The sequence below is a fragment of the Sander vitreus genome, chromosome 3, assembly GCF_031162955.1.
Source record: "Sander vitreus isolate 19-12246 chromosome 3, sanVit1, whole genome shotgun sequence".
NCBI lineage: Eukaryota > Metazoa > Chordata > Actinopteri > Perciformes > Percidae > Sander > Sander vitreus.
Genome location: NC_135857.1, coordinates 493883 through 510944, shown reverse-complemented (window position 1 = coordinate 510944; position 17062 = coordinate 493883). Strand labels below are relative to the sequence as shown.

The window sequence follows — 17062 nt, the reverse complement described above, 5'->3', positions numbered from 1 at the left end:
ATCAAATTTAAAATTCCATTTAAATACATTTTATTTTTATTTAACCTTTATTTATCCAGGTAAGTCGATTGAGAACAACTTCTCATTTGCAACGACGACCTGTCACATTCACACCACATTCATACCTGGAAGCTGCCCAGTACTACCACAGTCCGATCTGAACACATTCACACCTGGAAGCTGCCCAATACAACCACAGTCTGATCACATTCATACCTGGAAGCTGCCCATTACCACCACAGTCTGATCTGATCACATTTATACTGGAAGCTGCCCAGTACCACCACAGTCTGATCTGATCACATTCATACCTGGAAGCTGCCCAGTACCACCACAGTCTGATCTGATCACATTCATACTGGAAGCTGCCCAGTACTACCACAGTCTGATCTGATCACATTCATACCTGGAAGCTGCCCAGTACTACCACAGTCTAATCTGATCACATTCATACCTGGAAGCTGCCCAGTACTACCACAGTCTGATCTGAGTCATCTGATCACTTTCATACCTGGAAGCTGCCCAGTACTACCACAGTCTGATCTGATCACATTCATACCTGAAGCTGCCCAGTACTACCACAGTCTGATCTGATCACATTCATACTGGAAGCTGCCCAGTACCACCACAGTCTGATCTGATCACATTCATACCTGGAAGCTGCCCAGTACAACCACAGTCTGATCTGATCACATTCATACTGGAAGCTGCCCAGTACTACCACAGTCTAATCTGATCACATTCATACCTGGAAGCTGCCCAGTACAACCACAGTCTGATCTGATCACATTCATACTGGAAGCTGCCCAGTACTACCACAGTCTGATCTGATCACATTCATACCTGGAAGCTGCCCAGTACTACCACAGTCTGATCTACTGCTACTGATCAAAGCTGCCCAGTACCACAGTCTGATCTGATCACATTCATACCTGGAAGCTGCCCAGTACCACCACAGTCCGATATTCTGGCCACTGAGCAGCTCCACTGGAGCGGTTGGGCTTAAAGTGTAACTCTCTGTACCCAGAGTTTACTAAAAAGAAAGGTTTTGAGTAACTCACGTTAGCTGTTGTTCTTCCGGTCGCCGTCTATCGTTCTATAGTTCCATATAAATGCACGGATAATTCGTTGTTTTGTCGTTAGTGAAACACAATATTGACCTAGTAGTTGAAAAAGGAGCCTCATATAAGAATGATATTTCCTCCTATGGAGTCCGTTCATTCGCATTCAGAGATCGACTATTTTTGACTGGGAAAATGCCGGATAGTGTAAGTGAGTTGATCAAAAACCTTTCTTTTTAGTAAACTCTGGGCACACAACCAATGTTGTCAGTGCTTTGGTTAAGGTGTAGAGCCCCTGGTGATACTTGGAGCAAAGTCTCATGTTGTGTCGAGCCTTCTTAGTGTTTTAAAAATAGCTATTTTGAGGCTAGCATAAAAGTGCCCCTAGCACTCCCATTCAACAGGTCAAAGTGGCAATTCCGTCCTAAATATGCTTTTAAATGAAAGTTTGACTCGGGTACATTCACAAAAAGACCCTAGGTTGCATTTTGGCAAGAGTTAGGCTTTAAGGGCCTTGCTCAATGGCACCATGGTGGTGGTAATGAGGGAGGGACAAGCGCTGCTCTTTCACTTTCCCCACCAAGATTTTTTTATTTTTTTTTTATCCTGTCGGTCTGGGAATTAAACCGGCAACCTCCCGGTCACAAGCTGGCTGCTTTGACCTTTAGGCCACCACTGCCCAAATGTAAACTTTTATTTTATAATTTATTAACAAAATTAAGTCCAGGCTGTTTTTTTCTGCTGCTATTACCAGCTGCTCCACCAACAAACAATCCTTGTGTTTTGGAACAGCGATCTGCCTCCACGGGCTGATTGGGGAGCTGCCACCCTGCATCTCTCTTTCCTGCTTTGTAGCTTTTACCTTTCCTGAGATACATTCCACTTTTACTGTATCATGTGTTTTTAATAAGTTGTGTATTTCTTCTAATTAAAATGGAATAAGTCAGAGTTTGGTGATTTAAATCCTAAGCTAGCAAGTTTATTTATGTTGCTATACACAGCACTGTCACATCCAGGCTTTGGAGGTCGGACAGAAGCAGTATCTTAATGCTACTTTTTTACGAAAGCCTGTGTCATAACAAAATTCAGACTGAATAACTTCCACATTCACATGGACTGCCTTCATCTGTCGGAGAGGGTGAATGCTGACCGTAAATAACCCAAACATCTCTGCTTTCATTTTTCAGTGTAAAGGCAGTATTGTGGCGACGCTTGAGACCAAAACACATCAGCAGCTGGATCCGTTATTAGCTAAGAAATATTTTTTCCTGGGAAAAATAGCCAGAAATTCTACAAACATTTGTGTTGCGTTCTTTGTTTTTTACTGAACCTTTTGATGCAGACATTTTGTCAATTACCAATCTTTTAAAGCTTGGTATTACCCAAGTAATTTATCAAACTGTGTAGGAACCCTGCTAACCTGAAGCACAATACAGCAAGCTGTGACAGAGATGGACCACCAGAAAACTGATTTACAAACTAAAAGTAGGGAGGAGATGAGAACATTTGGCGAAAAAACTGACAAAGCTTGGATCCAAAATTCTGTCAGCACTGCTGTCATACTTCAAGTAAAAGCTACACAGAATAATCAATCCAAATCCGCAACACACTTCAGAAACCTGCATTAATATAAATAGCCAGAAATGCTAAATTATTAAACTTATAACCCTTTCCAGTGCTCCTCACTGTAATTGCTCAAATTAGCATTTATCATTTAGCAGTAGCGCTGGAACATCATTAGCTGAAAAGTATCACACACAAAACATAACTTTAGGTTACTTAACGTAACCCTGGTTCTTTGATAACAGAGTGAGGTGTTTCACTATGGGAATCACCTTGGCGTGACCAACTATGGAAGCTCCACTGACACCACGTCTGTCCGTGACAGACAGGTCGAACTGTGCTAGGGCCATGCCCCCTGATATAATTACAGTCGACCAGCTCCTTACAAATCATTTCAGAATTTTTGTTTCTTTCCGTGTCTCTGCAAGGAGGGACGTGTTTTGTGAAATATGCATCTGAAAGCTCTATCGTCACAAACCAATCCCCCGGGTGGATTGAGCGACAGAGCACTTTGTGTGTTAACATCCTGAACGTGTATTTTCGTAAGTGTCTGTTTAACACACGGAGATCTAAAATCGGGCGAAGTGACGAGCCCCTTTTCTTGGGAATGAGGAAATAGCGGGAGTAAAACCCTTGATGCATTTCCCCGCTCGGCACAGCTCTGATCACTCGTTTGTTTAACCGGGATGTTATTTCGTCCTCTAGGACTTTTGCTGCATCCCCTTTTGTCATTGAAACTAACACACCGTTGAATCTGGGTGGTTTCATAGCAAACTGTAGCATGTACCCCTGACACACAATGGACAAAACCCACGGGTGAACTGCGCATGCGCGCCACTGGTCCACTCGGGCAGAGAGGAAGCTCCTGGCATCGCACTGCAGTGACGTCACCGCCACGGCCTGGAGGGAGCGGTCTGCCCTGGCAGGAGCGTGAGCTCCCCCTGCAGGGACCTGATGGTTCAGTTTTATTTTTATATTGTTTTGAGGGGAGCATTTCGCCCTTGGCTCTGCGCCTGAATGCAAGAATGCAGGCTTTATTTGTTGCCTTTTTGAGCATGGTGAAAGTGCTTGGTGACACTGGGATACTTTCTGCCCCTGACTCTCCTCCTCTTGGATAAGGGGGGAGAGAAACTGAGAGAGGGACCCTGGAGAACTGTGAAACATCAGGGCCCCTGAACCACAAACCTCGGGGCTCTGCTCTACCTCTCCAACATTCCTCCTCTTCGTAGGAGGGGTGGAGGGAGAAGCTTGGGGGGAGGGGGGAGGGTTAGGCTGGCTGTTTCTTCTTCCCCTCTCCGGGGTGGGAGGGGTGGCTCCTTGCTGCCACAGCCGCGAAGGAGTGTTTCCCCCACGGCTTGGGATTGTCTGACCAAGACTGCTGGCTAGTCTGTTGACCAGCAGCTTGTCTCTGTGACCTTGCATTCCTGTGCTTCACCTTCGCTGCAGCAAATCCACCTCTCTGTCCCTGCTGGGGGCGGGGTGTGTGTTTTCGGGGCAAGCAGGGGTCAAAGGCTTCGCCCTCCTGTTTTCTGAGGGTGCTGGCCTCTCTCATTTTCTTTAGAGCTGGACCAAACAGGCCTTTGATGGGGTCGTATGTTGCGTCCATGACCTCTGCATTCTGTGTGTCACTCAGGCCCGAGAGGTTCAGCCACAGGGCCCTCCCACCTGCGACTGCGAGCCCCATTACACGGCTGCAGCCCTGCACTGCACCACGTGAGAAGCGCAACACAAGGTCATTCACCACACAGATTTCGTCCCAGAGGACCGGGTTAGGTGCCCCTGAGTCCAGCTGACGGCCCATCTCCTCGAGGATTTCAGCCTGGTACACAGCCAGTAGTGTCATTGTATTTAGAGAGCACACTGACTGTGCTGCATATCTGTACATCCTCTGAAACATGGAGGCGGTGAGGCGCTCCATCTTGTTAGGCAAAGAAATGCTGTGGGAGGCTGAGAGAGAGCAGTGGTTTGGGTGGTGAGGTGATGAGCTACTGAAGGCTCCACCACCGGGGGTTCGGCCAGCCCCAGTGCCCCCATCCAGTGACCAATACCGGCTAATTTCCTTCATACAGGCAGGCACTGCCGGCAGAAGCTGTTTCGCAGGCGGCTGGGCTGGTGGAAGCCTCTTGCCGTCGTACAGGTCTCTCTCTGCCCCCTCAGGGTCCTGGGCTGCCGGCCATTGTATGTGAGATGAAGCTGCTCCCGGTTACCCATCCCTGCCTCCTGACCCAAAGAAGAATTAGAGATGACAACTGCGGCATTCCAAAATTAGCGGTCCATCAACAACAAGGTGAGAGGGAGACACTCACTCAATATCACAAAATGATTTTGAGGCGTATTCTGTCAAGAAATGGGATACAATTTTGCAGCAGGAATTAAGCAGGAGCCATGAAGCTCATCTGCTGTTAAGCATTTTTCACATTCCTTTGATGCCACATCAATATTTCCTCCCTTCAGTACCTTCGGTTGAAAAACAAATCAGTACCTCTTCACTAAAGGACAATGCAACAATCAGTGCAGTCTGCTGTAGCCAAAGCTGTTCTTTCACTTCATTATTCTGAGGGGATGCTATTCTCCACTTGGCTTTTATTCATTTTTACCAGTGTGGCTCTGCCAAAAATGCAATTAAAAGATGGGTTATTAATCTCATGCTAGTGGCACAGAGACAAAATAAAACAGCATTAATTTCAGCCTGCCTCTATGCACACCAGAGTGAGGAGTGTGAGAGAGTGTGTTGCTTGTGTGTGCAGGTCTATTGTCAGCTGTACTCTGCTTGTGACTAATGTGTAAGCCACATCTGCTTGTATTCTAGATGCCTCTCAGTCAGCCACATCTTGCCTGGACCATCCATCCGTTTCTGGCTGAGCAGCCTCTATCCTGCCCTCTAAACCGCAGGGTCTACCATTAATAGCCCACGTCGATGAAAAGCGCAGCCACCGTAGGCAAGGAGGTAGACATACAGCAATTCTGCACATAGCGCCCCAGTCAGAGTTAATAAATGAACACTTATCAGAAACACCAATGGTTGTTAGATGAAAGTGGCGAGGTGAGCAGTTACCTTGAGATAGAGGTGACAGAATAGAAAATGAAACCCTTCCAAGACAAAGTGACCACCTTTGTAACCTTAAAGAACCAATCCCAGAGTGCACCCTGAGGTGCCAAAGTGACAACTCTTCCCTCTCACTTAATTCAAGAGTGCACATTATTATTCTGATATGCTTATCTTTTTTGGGGTAATTGTTTGGGCATTTTAGGCCTTAATTTATAGGACAGCTGAAGACATGAAAGGGGAGAGCGAGGGGGGGAATGACATGCAGCAAAGGGCCACAGGTTGGAGTCGAACCTGCAGCCGCTGCGTCAAGGAGTAAACCTCTGAATATGGGCGCTCTACCAGGTGAGCTACCCAGGCACCTGATACACTTTTCTTTAGTCATCCTTGAGTATAACAGCTGGGACCGCTCGTTAAACTCCTCCTCTGGTTGTCCAATCAGAGCTTAGCAGCTTTAACTACTAGGCCCGTCAGGCCTGTCAAGCATTGGCTTGGACACCCAGCATTAAAATAGTTTGGATGGTGGTATCTTTTTCTTTAAAAAACACAAGAGCAAAAGTGTAAAGAATGTATTAAACAGCGTGTTTGTCTCCCCTAAAGTAAGCAGCAATCATTAGCATGTCTGGCTAACTAGCTTACTACCTACACTAAAGCTTGCAACCGGGAATTAATTCAGAAGTTAAGGAGCTTATAATTAACTAGCTACGTTATTTTGTGTTGTTACAGGTTACATTAAAACATTCAAACTATTTCAACACAGTGTACACTCCAGCAACTCAAGTTACCTGAGACAGTGTTACGTTTGACAATCACTGTAGTCTTCATTCTAAAAGTGTAATCAAACTTCTAGAACTAACTCTCTAAAACTAAATATCTGCACTGCAATACAATAAGAAAGTAGTTTTACATGGATCATCAGCTGGTGAGGATGCTGAGTCTTTGCCTTGGGCATATAGATTTAGTTTCAGTCTTAGTAGCCAACATAAAGAATACATAACCTAGCCAGCTATAGCTGATCTGCCAGCGACAGCTCTCATCTTTGTCACTGGCTTGAAATGAGGAGCTGCTTTTGTCTACACTTGTGTTTGAAAAAGAGTCATGACAAACCGCATTTGCACCATGTGAGAATCAGAAAGCTTGACAGGCATAGCAACAGTAACTAAGAGGGGCGGGGTTTAACAAGTGGTCAATTGATTCAAGTTTCAAAGAGTGACTAATGGTTTCTATCTGTTACAGTATGTGGCTATGCAGACAACAGTTATTTGCCTGTAAGAGCAGAGCAGTGGAGAGAAGAGAATCCTGTCACTTTGGCCCCCCGCCGGGCTCGTCGGTAAGAGAAGAATAGGCCCCCTGAGGCCCCCAGTGGGAAAGAGTAGGATGAGATTTGGTTGACAGTTGAATGTCTCATACTCGTTTAAACAGACGTCCAATAGTGCTTTCTTCTTTGTTCTGCAAAAACGTTTCAAAGTCAAAGAAATGTCAGTTGTTATCCGGTGTGGGTGAGCACAACACTTATTTAAAAATGCATCCACTAACAGTTGTGTGTATGTTTGTGTGTGTGTGTCCACAAACCTTGCTGCGAGCATCAACGTTGAGCAGACACACCCCACAAGCCAATTCCTTGGCATTCTTGATGCCGTGCCTCAGAATACAGGAGGAGAAATCGAGGGAGCTTTCATCAGGCTACACCCACAAAAGAAAACACACACACAAACAACTTTTACTTCCAGCTGCAAAGCAAAATATGGTCATTGCTATTATTATAATAACAGCAGTGAGAACAAGTCTGCTTAGAGTAAACATCAACTTTTTTTTATAAAGACTCTGCGTGACTTCAGCTATGTGGCGTAAAAACAATCAATACCAGAATAAACATCTTTCTTCTTCTGCATTCTTCAATTAAACATTAGTTCCATGTTGTTTTCTCTCCCTCCTTGAGATACTGTGTGTGTTATATTCTGCAGTGTGAAAAACAATATTGCTTCTCTGCTGGCCCTGTGGATGAGGACAGTCCTCCTCCTCTCCGTTTCCGCGACAGCTGAGTAAATCTATACAGTCCTTGACATCCCTTTTGATCCGAACACTGACCTACCAAAAGGCTCTGGCTACATCGCAACCAAATCGATGAATCATTGATTTTAAGCTAATGGACTGACAATATTGAATTCGCTAACATTTCATTATGTTATTGGCAGCCCTTTTATTGTGAATTGATCCACAGTGCTCTATAACGTGTGGTTGTGTGCCTGCACTTAAAGAGTTTAAACATGTCTGGGTGATAATAGAACACAGCAAAAGGAGCTTCATCATATTTTGCTGTATGTTTACTGTATAACTGTCCTGTGCTCTGGAATATTTATATTATTTGAGCATCTTACAGCGAGCTTGGCAAGCGACATGAAGCCCATGAGGTTGTTCCACACACGGCTGATGTCCTTCAGCAGCTGCTGCAGCTTCTCAGAGCACACGGCTGTCGCCTTGATGCCCAGCTCCACGCGCCTGGTAACACGATACACTTCCACCACGCCTGTCAGAGAAAATACACAAGCACACAAATCACAAAAACATGATGTTTTTGTGTTGCTCTTTTTGTTCCATTTTCAGGGAGGCACACTGTGTTTAGTCCCTCGCTGTGACATGTTTGCCACTTGCAGCTCATTAAAAGCAGAGAAGCACAAGGGAGCAGGACCTTGTCAGATCAGGCAGAGATAAGCCATCACACCCTTTGTCCTCTCTGTCCTTTAGAGGTTGTAAGGCCACACACAAGGTTCTGTAACAGCCTCTTGTTCACACTATACAGCTAGTCCTGGACTCTTATTGGTTGCGTGTGTGCATGAGTGTGTGTCGCTAGTGATTCCTCACCCAGCAGGTACTCCATGCCCTGAGCCGACTGGATGACCTCGGTGCAAACAGAAGAGCTGCTGATGCCATTCAGGATGTTGTTGGCTTTGGTGATGACCTTAATGTGGGAAAACAGAAGCCAGCTTTATGACATATATACTGTATACATATTATATATATGTTTTTGAGATGTCCTGCTGCCCACAAAGTGTGATTTGACACAGTCTAGTTGTTGGCCAAGAGTCACTTTTTCTGGGATTGACACCATCACCATAAGTGGTGTAGCCTAGAAATCTAGACCACCCTAGCGGCAGCAAATGTAATTTGCAGCCAGGGGGTCTAGCAACTCTCCGTTGGCTTGCGAGCTGGAAAAACCAAACTCTGGCCGGGCCAATCACTTCGTGTATAGAATCGGTGGGCGGGCTTATGGCTGCTGCTGCTAGGAACAGCTGTCTTCTGGAAGACTTGGAGTTAAGCTTTTCTTTGAGAAAAGAACAAAAAACGGCACTGAAGTCATTCTTCCAGATGTGTTCGGAGTTTTGCCGTCCGGATACGGCAAAAGTTTAATCTATCAACTAGCTCCGCTACCTTCTTCGTTGCTCTGGTTGGTTGTAGCGCTAGCCTATTGCAGGCAGAGGGAATTTGAAAGACAACCGTTTATCCCGCCCCTCGGATTGAGCCCTGCCAATGGGGAGTTCCCAGACCCAACATCTGGATGTGGGTCTGGCTTGTCAGGCTATAAGTGGTGTGTTTTGTAAACTTAATAATGGTCTCTATTACTGCTGGAATATTTACCAATTCATGATGTTTCAGTTTGTTATAAGGTCAAACAGACCGAAACGTCGTGAATATTCCAGTGAAAGGCGGGACTTTTGTTATGTTCTCCTCTGATGCACCTGTCACATATTCAGATGGACCGAGACTTTGTTGATTTTTAAAGGACACTTTTACAATTGTTTTAAATCTAAATCACAAAGATGTGTTTGCAGGGGAAAAGAAAATTATGTGTTCGAAAACGTACGCTGAAAAACATTTCAGCGCCTTTTGGTTATCTTAATTATTCTCCTACATTTGCATCGTCACTCCCACAATTAAGTCTCGCTATGGGACAAGGTCAAACACAGGACACCAACAAATACAAACCTCCAGGGCACTTTCCAGACACCTTTGCCACTCGTATGCGTAGCGCTCGCTCTCCTGCAACAACCGAGCACAAAATTATCTCAAGTGAACACCAAGGCAAAGGAGAACAGAGGAAAATGTCTGTATTCTGTAGCCTTTCACAGTCCTTTTCACAGTATTGTGCTGATAATAGCGCTAACATGAAGTGCAGTTAACACCAGGCCTGCTCACCTCCACCTCCCCAGTCAGGTCCTTATACTTGTCCCTGATGACAGGCAGGGCGGGTTTCTCGCTCAGGGTGTTGGATCGGTCTCTGAAGGGCTGCTCCGGAGCTGGAGATGGGGGCGAACGCCCAATCTCCTTGTCGCCCAAACTGTGACTGCGTTTGTGGGAGCCTGAGGCAAAGCGAAAACCACAAAAACATATAAACTTTATTTTGTTTTTCCACATCAGCAACCCATGGCTATGACACATTTTGAGATATGCACCTGTTTGTTTGCAATAATTATACTTCCATTCTGTTGCGGCTAATTCCTCCCGGACAAGGACAGCATGAGTAAATACTTAATTTGTGACAAACAATAATTACATACAAAACAGAGGCACAAATATGCAGGTATGAATTATTCATAGGGTCTCACAGACGGACAAATCCTGGCAGGGTACCACAACAAACATAGGCTATTCCAGGGGGGCTGGCAATGTGTGTGTGTGTGTGTGTGTGTGTGTGTGTGTGTGTGTGTGTGTGTGAAAGAGGGTTGTCCAGACACAAGTAATCTACCCCCCCACCAACTCCTCCACCACCCACAGAGACATGCGTCATCCTCCCCACAACCCTAAAAGCTCCACCATGATCAGATTACTGTTCCACTGGGCGAAAAAGAGAAAGTAAAGCTCTCTTTCACACACAAATTAAATCCAGCATTGGGAGATAAATCTATTGGGCAATGGGTTTTTATCACAGTGCAGGGAACGCTGATAAATTATTCTTTGAACATGACACCAGCAAACAGCAGTTAAAAAACAAATAGCCTTTCAGTGGATACGGTTAATTTGTGCTCATGGATTTGTTGGCCTTTGCTAATTCATCTCACCAGTCACTGCCAATAGAGCAGAGCTGTCATCTCAACACTGCCATCTAATGTCTGACAGCTTTATTACAGATCTGATGGGCCTAACGTGTAGGGGTGGGAGAAGAGTGTTGTAACGCCATTTTAGGGCCAAGGGTTTTGAGTTGGCCAGTAGAGTGATAGTCTTAATGGAAAACATGTACGTTTGGTTACAATTTTGACATTAACAACACTTTATAGAGCCGAAACAAATTAGTTAATCAAGTCATTAGTTAATCTACAGAAACTTGGGGAAAATGCACACATTCAGTTATTCCATTATCTCAAATGTGCAGATTTTATGCTTTTCTGTACAAAATTTGTACTGAAAAACCAATTTAAAAGACATCCTTTAGTAGATTGTGATATGAGGTATTTTTCAATATATATACATTTTCTTAACTGATTTAGTGCTGCAATTAATGACTGTTTTCATTATCAATTACTTTGATATATGATTTTCTTGATTGATTGATTGATTGTTTGGTTTATAAAACATCTGAAAGTAGTAAAAACTTGTGACTCACCTTGAACACACAAGTCAAAGGTGGCCAGTTCGTTCTTGATCATCTCCTCACTGGACTTGACTTTGGTCTGAGCGCTGGCTTTGAGAAAGTCAGACTTGCCAAACTTAGGCTTGTCGGCCTGGAAGGCTCCAAACTCATCAGACGCCTCACTTTGGTTTCCCTCGGAGATGCCATCAGCGGTGGCGGCAGGCGAGTCGGACTTCTCAGAAACCGTACTCGCAAAGTCCCCAAAGTCGTCCTCAGCATCGACACCTCCCTGGTCGCCGGAGCCAAAATCAGCAAAGGCTTCAAACTTGTCATCTGCGGATGAGCCATCCTCTGTGGGGAAGGAGGTTGTGATCTTTTCTATGGAGCGGCTTGTGATTTTTTCGGTGCTGCCAAAGGTCAGCTCCTTCCTCTGTGCTGGCACTAAAGATGCAAGGGAAGTTCTTTCCAAGCCCTGCGGCTTTCTGACCTCACTAGGCAGACATTCCTCCCGGTCTGACCAGTCATAGCTGGCCAGGGTGCTGAGGGCCGACGTCCCAAAGGGGTCAAATTTCATGTTGTCTGCTTCTGTAATGACAACACAGACATACCGGTGGTTCCTAGGAATAGCACAGATGCTGTCATCATGATAGGAGCTAGATTACCAAGCCTGGATGAGATTTCTGTCGGATTATCACTATGTCACTTATCTATGGTCCAAGTCATATCTCTTTTCTCCTCATGGGAATTAAGTCTGATATTTCCTCACTTACCTCTAGAGGTGTCTAGCCCTGCAGATTTTAGTTTTAATTGGCCAGGTCTGCCTTCACCCAAATACAATGGAGGTCAATGAAATGTTGTCTGTGGTGCTCACAGAATTGAGAATTATCTAAAAACAATGTCCCAGGTTACCTGGCTAACACTCATACCTCACTGTGGACATTTTAAATTGGAGCAATAGTGGCAAGAATGAGATTTATGTAAAAGGCCCCCCTCCCCATATTTTGCACTTCAAAGATGTTTTCTGCAATACACATGCAATCACATACACCGTACTGTAAATTTACTATGTCAACTTTTCATTATAATACTAGCACCTAACTTATGAACTAAACAACAGTAGTACATTCTCTAACCCTCATTTTTTTAGAGATGTGTTTAATAAATGATCTTGCGAACGGTAAACAAGTTGTTTTGATGTCTGAGCTGAATCATGTTTATGAGAAGAAAATTACTGCCGTCATTTTACAGAAACACAATGAATACTAACACTGCTGTTTTGTAGTGGACAGTTCCCTCTTCTCTGGTGACAAACAGCTTTCCTAACAATTATCAGAGAGTTGATCTCTTCATATTAAATGCAACCAACATCAATTAAAGATCTTTCCTGTCACTACTTCTGCTCTGTTTCTTACACTGTGTTGTGATCACTTTCTTTCTTTTTTTTTTTATTTACTTTTTATTAGTTTTCTTTTATGTGCCATCTGGGCACGAAACATACAGCATAACATAACATGACGAGGGGAGGATTTGAGCATTAAATAAAACAGCAGTTAACATAAGCACATCATATATAAAAATATACAAATGCCGTTTGAAAATAGGGAAAAAAACATTTCTTGATAAAGGGTTCAAGACATGACGAAGGGAGGATTTGTGCATTAAGTAAAACAGCTGTTAACATAAGCACATCATACATAAAATTATAAAGATGCTGCTCAAAAATAGGGAAAAAACATTTCTTATTAAGAGGATTCAACCTTATTTTTGCAATCTATATGAAGTCAGGTCTTACAGTTGACACATAGCTAAGCCATTTTCACCAGTTCTCTTCAAAAATATCAGTTTGGTTCCGTAGTTTGAATGTAATTCTCTCCATAACATATATATTATAAATTATATCAATCCACTCATTTATTGTTGGTTTGTCTTTCTTAAGCCATTTTCTGGTCAAAGCCTTTTTACACCCCACTAACAACACCCTCAAAAGGTATTTGTCTCGCTTTGCATATTCAAACCCATCCAGATCACACAAGTACATGACTTTGAAATTTAAAAACATTTTCCTTTTAAAAACAGCCTCCAGAACCCCAAGAGCCTCTCTCCAAAATGGAGCCACAGAGGGGCAGCTCCAAAAAATATGAAAATGATTATTATACCCACAGGACCTCCAACAGGCAGTCTGATTCAAATAGTAGGTCTTTTGCGCTGGAGAACAAAAGAATCGAGTCGCGTTTTTCCAACTGAATTCCCTCCAGGAGGGGGAGCCTGTCACTGACCACTGTTCCTGTCCCATTCCTCTTATGAGATTGTAAAGCCTCCCTCTGCTTCCCATCTTTCCTTAATATCCAAAGTTTGATCACTTTTAAGGTTTTGAAGAGCTGAGTATAGTTTGGATATTATCTTTTGGAGGGGGACATTCTTGTAGGCTTAAGAATTTCATCCCTCCCTGAGGCAACCTACCTTGGGAATTTCTTGCTCGTAAAATCCCTGATTTGCAAATATCTAAAGTGATCCTGGTTCTGCAGTCCAAATTGTTCTTTTAGGTCCTGGAAACTCAGAACTTTACCCTGCTCTAAGAGTGTGCAATATGCTGGAAGTCCATTTTCTGTCCAGGTTTTGAACCTTGTGTCATAGTTATTCGGTACAAAATCTGGATCATATGCAAACCATTTAAACCTTTTAGTTTCTCTCTTAAATTGATACTTTAAGTATTTCACGTCAAAGAGCCAATTATCCATGGGTTGTTGGGGTCCAAGAGGTGATTAGTTAATGAAGGATCTCCAATCAAACTATTAACTGGTATTTCCTTTCCCATTGCCATTTCTATTTCTTTCCATTTCGATCTGTAATTTGGAGTACACCATCCAACTAATGTAGGGTGACCAGACGTCCCGGTTTGACTGGGACAGTCCCGATTCTGAGTTGCGTGTCCCGAGTCCTGACAAAAGCCTGTCGGGACGCTAAAATGTCCCGGTTTACACCAACCACTATGAAATTGTCCCGGTTGTCAGGGATTACATAGCCGATGTGGTCTTATTAAGTAAACCCATGTAGAAAGACTAATAAAGCGTCCAGCGTATGATTTTAACAATGTGTGTGTGTGTCTCAGCCAATCGTAGCGGTCTGCATAATCTGTGCAGCCAGCATTAACAATGTATATTTGTAAACACTGTTGTAATGCCTCTTCTTCTGCGTCTCGTTTGAACCAGTCCCTCCAGGTCCGCTGGGAAGTCAGCGGACGAGCGCTGGGTGGAAATGGGGACATTCTAAAATGTGAAAAAGCTTAATGTGGTTTAATGTACCTAAACAACGATCAATGATCACCAAATGTCTCTCTCATATTGCTCTGGTTATGAGGAGCAATATGAGAGAGAAATTTGGTGATCACTGATCGTTGGTTAGGTAAAGCAAACCACGTTAAGCTTTTTCACGTTAGGACTTATAAAGCCCATGACAACCATGGAGAGTCAACCCACAGCTGCTCCGCTGCCCTGCTGAAAATGTGAAGCAGAGACTCATCACACGGGCCCATTCTGCTGATACCTGTGCATAATTTCACAGTAGGCTTTCAGCCAACTAATTGATTCTTGAGCAAATTCACTCCTCTAACAAATATACAGAATGAATGTTTCCAATAGAGAAGCTATCTGCTCTATCAAATGAGATTACATTTGTGTGTGTGTGTGTGTGTGTGTGTGTGTGTGTGTGTGTGTGTGTTGTTGTTGGTTAGAATAACACTGGTAACAATTTACGGTAAGGGTACATGGATTCATGCATGAATTAATTGATGTAGGCTATGTATTATTATGCATTATGTAATTAATGATTCATGTATTACTGCATTCCTTAATATCCCATGAATCATCAGAAACTGACGTGTTCATAGTCTATCATTCGTGACCTCATACATGAACAACTAAAGCATTAGGTACGTGGGCACATCATTATGAATTATGATTTATTAAGCATGATCATGATTTATTTTTCTAAAAAATAAATGTGGTCATCACTGCGCAAATTGTGAACATAACTTGTGCATAATGATGTCCCCACCTTACCTAATGCTTTAGTTGATGTGTTGTTCATTCATGAGGTCATGAATGAGAGGCTATGAACTCATGTCAATTCCTGTTGATTCATAAGATATAAAGGAATGAAGTAATACACAAATCATGAATGAATTCATGCATGAATTCATAATTCATGTAGTGTTACCATAACTTTAGTTCAAGCCTGTGGCAGCAGTTCCAAATAATTCATTTAGTGCCATGCAATGAAAAATAAAAATAAAAAGTTCAGTGGGTGTATTTTCCAAAAGAATGCTTTAATTCTGAAAAATAAAGTTGGTCCCACACGAAATATTATTTCTTAGATATGTAGGCTACATACCATGAATATTCATGAATATTAACTGAGATACTCCATTATGTTGTGAGCAGTAGGCCTATGTGTGCTGTTGGCAATATTGTCCCAATCTAGACGGTACCTGGAGCGAAGACATTGAGGGGGATCAAAATGGAAACTAAGAACCTGAATATGACCCATACTCATCTAAAATAGACATCAATGCTGGCAGAGATTCCTTTGGGTTTGAAAGGCTAACAAGCACGTCATCTGCGAACAGGGCCAGCTTTTGTTCACCTGCTGCCATATTGATACCTGTGATCTTGTTGTTTTGCCTAGTCCACTGTGCCAGTGGCTCAAAAAAAATTGCAAATAGAATTGGACTTAGGAGACAGCCCTGTCTTGTTGATCTCTCTAGTAACGTCGAGTCTGTGAGTTCTCTGTTAATTTTTAGCTTAGCTGATGGTTTATCGTAAAGGGCTTTTAATGTATTAATAATTACTTGATTTAAGCCAAATTTCTCCATAATGTTGAAAAGACATTTCCATCTGACCGAGTCAAACGTCTTTTCCGCATCTAAACTAACCAACACGGCCAGTATTTTATTTTGATTTATATGTCTGATAATTTGTAGCGATCATCTAATATTATCATGTGTCTGACGTGCAAGAACAAAACCTGTTTGATCCATACTGATTATTCGGGGTAAAATTTTCTCAAGTCTTTTTGTGATAATTGAAGTAAATAATTTATAGTCCAAATTAAGCACACTAATTGGTCTGTAGTTTGCGCAGTCTAATTTGTCCTTATTTCCCTTAGGTATAACTGATATAATCGCTTCCTTCCATGATGCAGGGGTTTCCCCTTTAGTCAGGACCCAGTTGAATGTTTTTATTAAAACTGGTGTCAAAACCTTTCAGTTTCTTATACCATTCTGAACCGAATCCATCTGCGCCTGGGGATTTATTAGCTTTGAGTCTTGAGATAGCAGAGTAAATTTCTTCTTTTGAAATTAGTGAAGCTAATATTTTATTTTCTCTATGTAAGTTTTGGTAAATGTGAGGATTCGAGTAGCGACTCCATTCTCTGGTCTGTACTGACTTGGGGTTGTGAATATCATTTTTCATAGTATGTTTTAAAACATTAATTTCCTGAGTTTGGTGGTAAACTGTCTTGGTTTTGGGGTCCCTTATCTTATATATTGAATTGTCTGCCCATTGTTTCCTTAACTTGTATGCTAATAGTTTGGAATATTTTCTGCCCCCTTCGTAGTACTTTTGTTTTCTGTATAACAGTTTGTTTTGGATCTCTTGAGAATATAACTCTTCAATCTGATTTCTTTTCCTTTTTATTTCCATTTTAACCTTTGGGTCTGTTGATTCTTTATGTTCGGATTCCAAGTTTTTGAGTTCAGTCTGGAGAGTCTTAATTTGTTGAGTGTGAGGATGAATAGAAGGTATAATCTTTGACCGATGGATTTAG

The 17062-nt window shown here is 42.8% G+C and overlaps 1 protein-coding gene across 6 annotated transcripts in view; it reads right to left on the bottom strand.

Annotated features, from left to right (window-relative positions):
* synrg (synergin, gamma) overlaps positions 1-17062 on the bottom strand; it is a 53059-nt gene that overhangs the window by 5206 nt on the left and 30791 nt on the right. For 4 of the 6 annotated variants that reach the window (XM_078245382.1, XM_078245388.1, XM_078245405.1 and 1 more), the window contains 7 exons: positions 11270-11821; positions 9865-10028; positions 9655-9708; positions 8533-8629; positions 8049-8197; positions 7243-7353; positions 7081-7119 (listed from right to left, as the gene is read on the bottom strand). In XM_078245382.1, coding sequence (XP_078101508.1) covers positions 7081-7119; positions 7243-7353; positions 8049-8197; positions 8533-8629; positions 9655-9708; positions 9865-10028; positions 11270-11821 — 1166 coding nt within the window. The remainder of the gene's footprint in view (positions 1-7080; positions 7120-7242; positions 7354-8048; positions 8198-8532; positions 8630-9654; positions 9709-9864; positions 10029-11269; positions 11822-17062) is intronic. The other 2 variants (XM_078245396.1, XM_078245426.1) reach the window with 1 other exon arrangement.